Source organism: Berghia stephanieae, chromosome 15, assembly GCF_034508935.2.
Source record: "Berghia stephanieae isolate SIO BIC M18660-M18661 chromosome 15, UCSD_Bste_1.3, whole genome shotgun sequence".
Classification (NCBI taxonomy): Eukaryota; Metazoa; Mollusca; class Gastropoda; order Nudibranchia; family Aeolidiidae; genus Berghia; species Berghia stephanieae.
The window spans coordinates 129,407-130,822 of NC_088374.1; the positions used below are offsets into that span (position 1 = coordinate 129,407).

The 1,416-nt window shown below is 34.8% G+C and overlaps 1 protein-coding gene across 2 annotated transcripts in view; it reads left to right on the top strand.

The window, feature by feature from the left end:
* LOC144960602 (cerebellin-1-like) overlaps positions 1-1,416 on the top strand; it is a 27,770-nt gene that overhangs the window by 21,543 nt on the left and 4,811 nt on the right. Inside the window, exon 4 of one of the 2 annotated variants that reach the window (XM_078893829.1) lies at positions 725-1,134. The exons of the other annotated variant lie outside the window; for it this stretch is intronic. Coding sequence (XP_078749955.1) covers positions 725-939 — 215 coding nt within the window. The 3' untranslated portion in view covers positions 940-1,134. Of the gene's footprint in view, positions 1-724; positions 1,135-1,416 lie in introns of those variants that run through there. 2 annotated transcript variants of the gene reach the window in all.

Consider the following 1,416-nt stretch of genomic DNA (forward strand, 5'->3'; position numbering starts at 1 on the left):
TATTATTTTTCTTCTTTGTTATAATTACTTGAATTACCGATAACGGCAACATTTCGAAATCTATCACCAAGGTCATCATTCCTCTCAAGGTCACACTTTCATCAAGGTCAAACTCATCCTATTAAGCATAAATCATTACCCATTATATCATCGTCACCATCATTTGTTTTTACATTATTACGACAACGGAACCCGTTGAATTCATTCCGTATGACAATAAAGCCAGTATGACCACAGTGAATCTCTATATCTCATTGTATAAACTAATCCGTGCGGCTATGTGGTCTAGTGGTATGACAATTGCTTTCGGATCCGAAGGTCCTGGGTTCGAGTCTCGCTCTATGCATAGTTGAGTCCTTGAAGAAGGCTCTTTTCTCACATTCTTTCACCTTACTCAGGTATAAAATGAGTACCTGGTAGTTAACAGCGTTGTCCCTGTCCAAAAAAATATGTAATATCGCCTAACAGGTGTCATGTTCCGTCCTACATGTTAAATGTTGCTGTTGACTACGAACTCCTTGTAAAGCGCCTTGAGCACGTTTATAAAGATGTTGCGCTATATAAAATCTCAATTTTAAAAAAATGCCTCGGTGTGTGTTTGTATAGAATTGTATGTTATGAATGACGGCTATGACTTTATTACACACACACACACACACACACACACACATACACACACAAACACACACTCACACATACAAACATCTACATTTATTTCTTACAGGATGGACTACTGTCGATTTGATGTCTGGGACAAAGACGATTGTCACGCTGTACTCCTATGACAAGGACTACAAGGACCAGGCATCAGTGAGTACGGCGGTCTTGTTGGACATACGACAGACCGTCAGGCCTGTGGTGAGAGGCACGAACAGAGATTCCATATATCCCGCTGATCACTACTCCTATTTTACTGGATATCTATTGAAACCCATTTAAATCCAGTCATCAATGGTGTCCGTTTTCTGATAATCCTGGTTTGAATCATTCACCAAACTCCAACATCAACACCACATCGTCATTATTATCATCATCATTTGGTCGTCGTAGTCGTCGTTACCGTATCATCATCATCATCATCATCATCATCATCATCATCATCATCATCATCATCATCATCATCATCATCATCATCATCATCTATATATTATTATATTATTATTATTTATTATTATTATTATTATTTATTATTATTATTATTATTATTATTATATTATTATTATTATTATTATTATTATCATTATTACAATCTTTATCACAATTACTCCATATGTCTATTTTTGTAATCATCAATATTATCATCGTCACCATCATCTAAATCATCATTATCCTTGTATGTAATCATCATAATATAATAAACAGTTATATGATATATAATAACATAGTTGTATACACGTTATAAGAATGTGGAGTAAA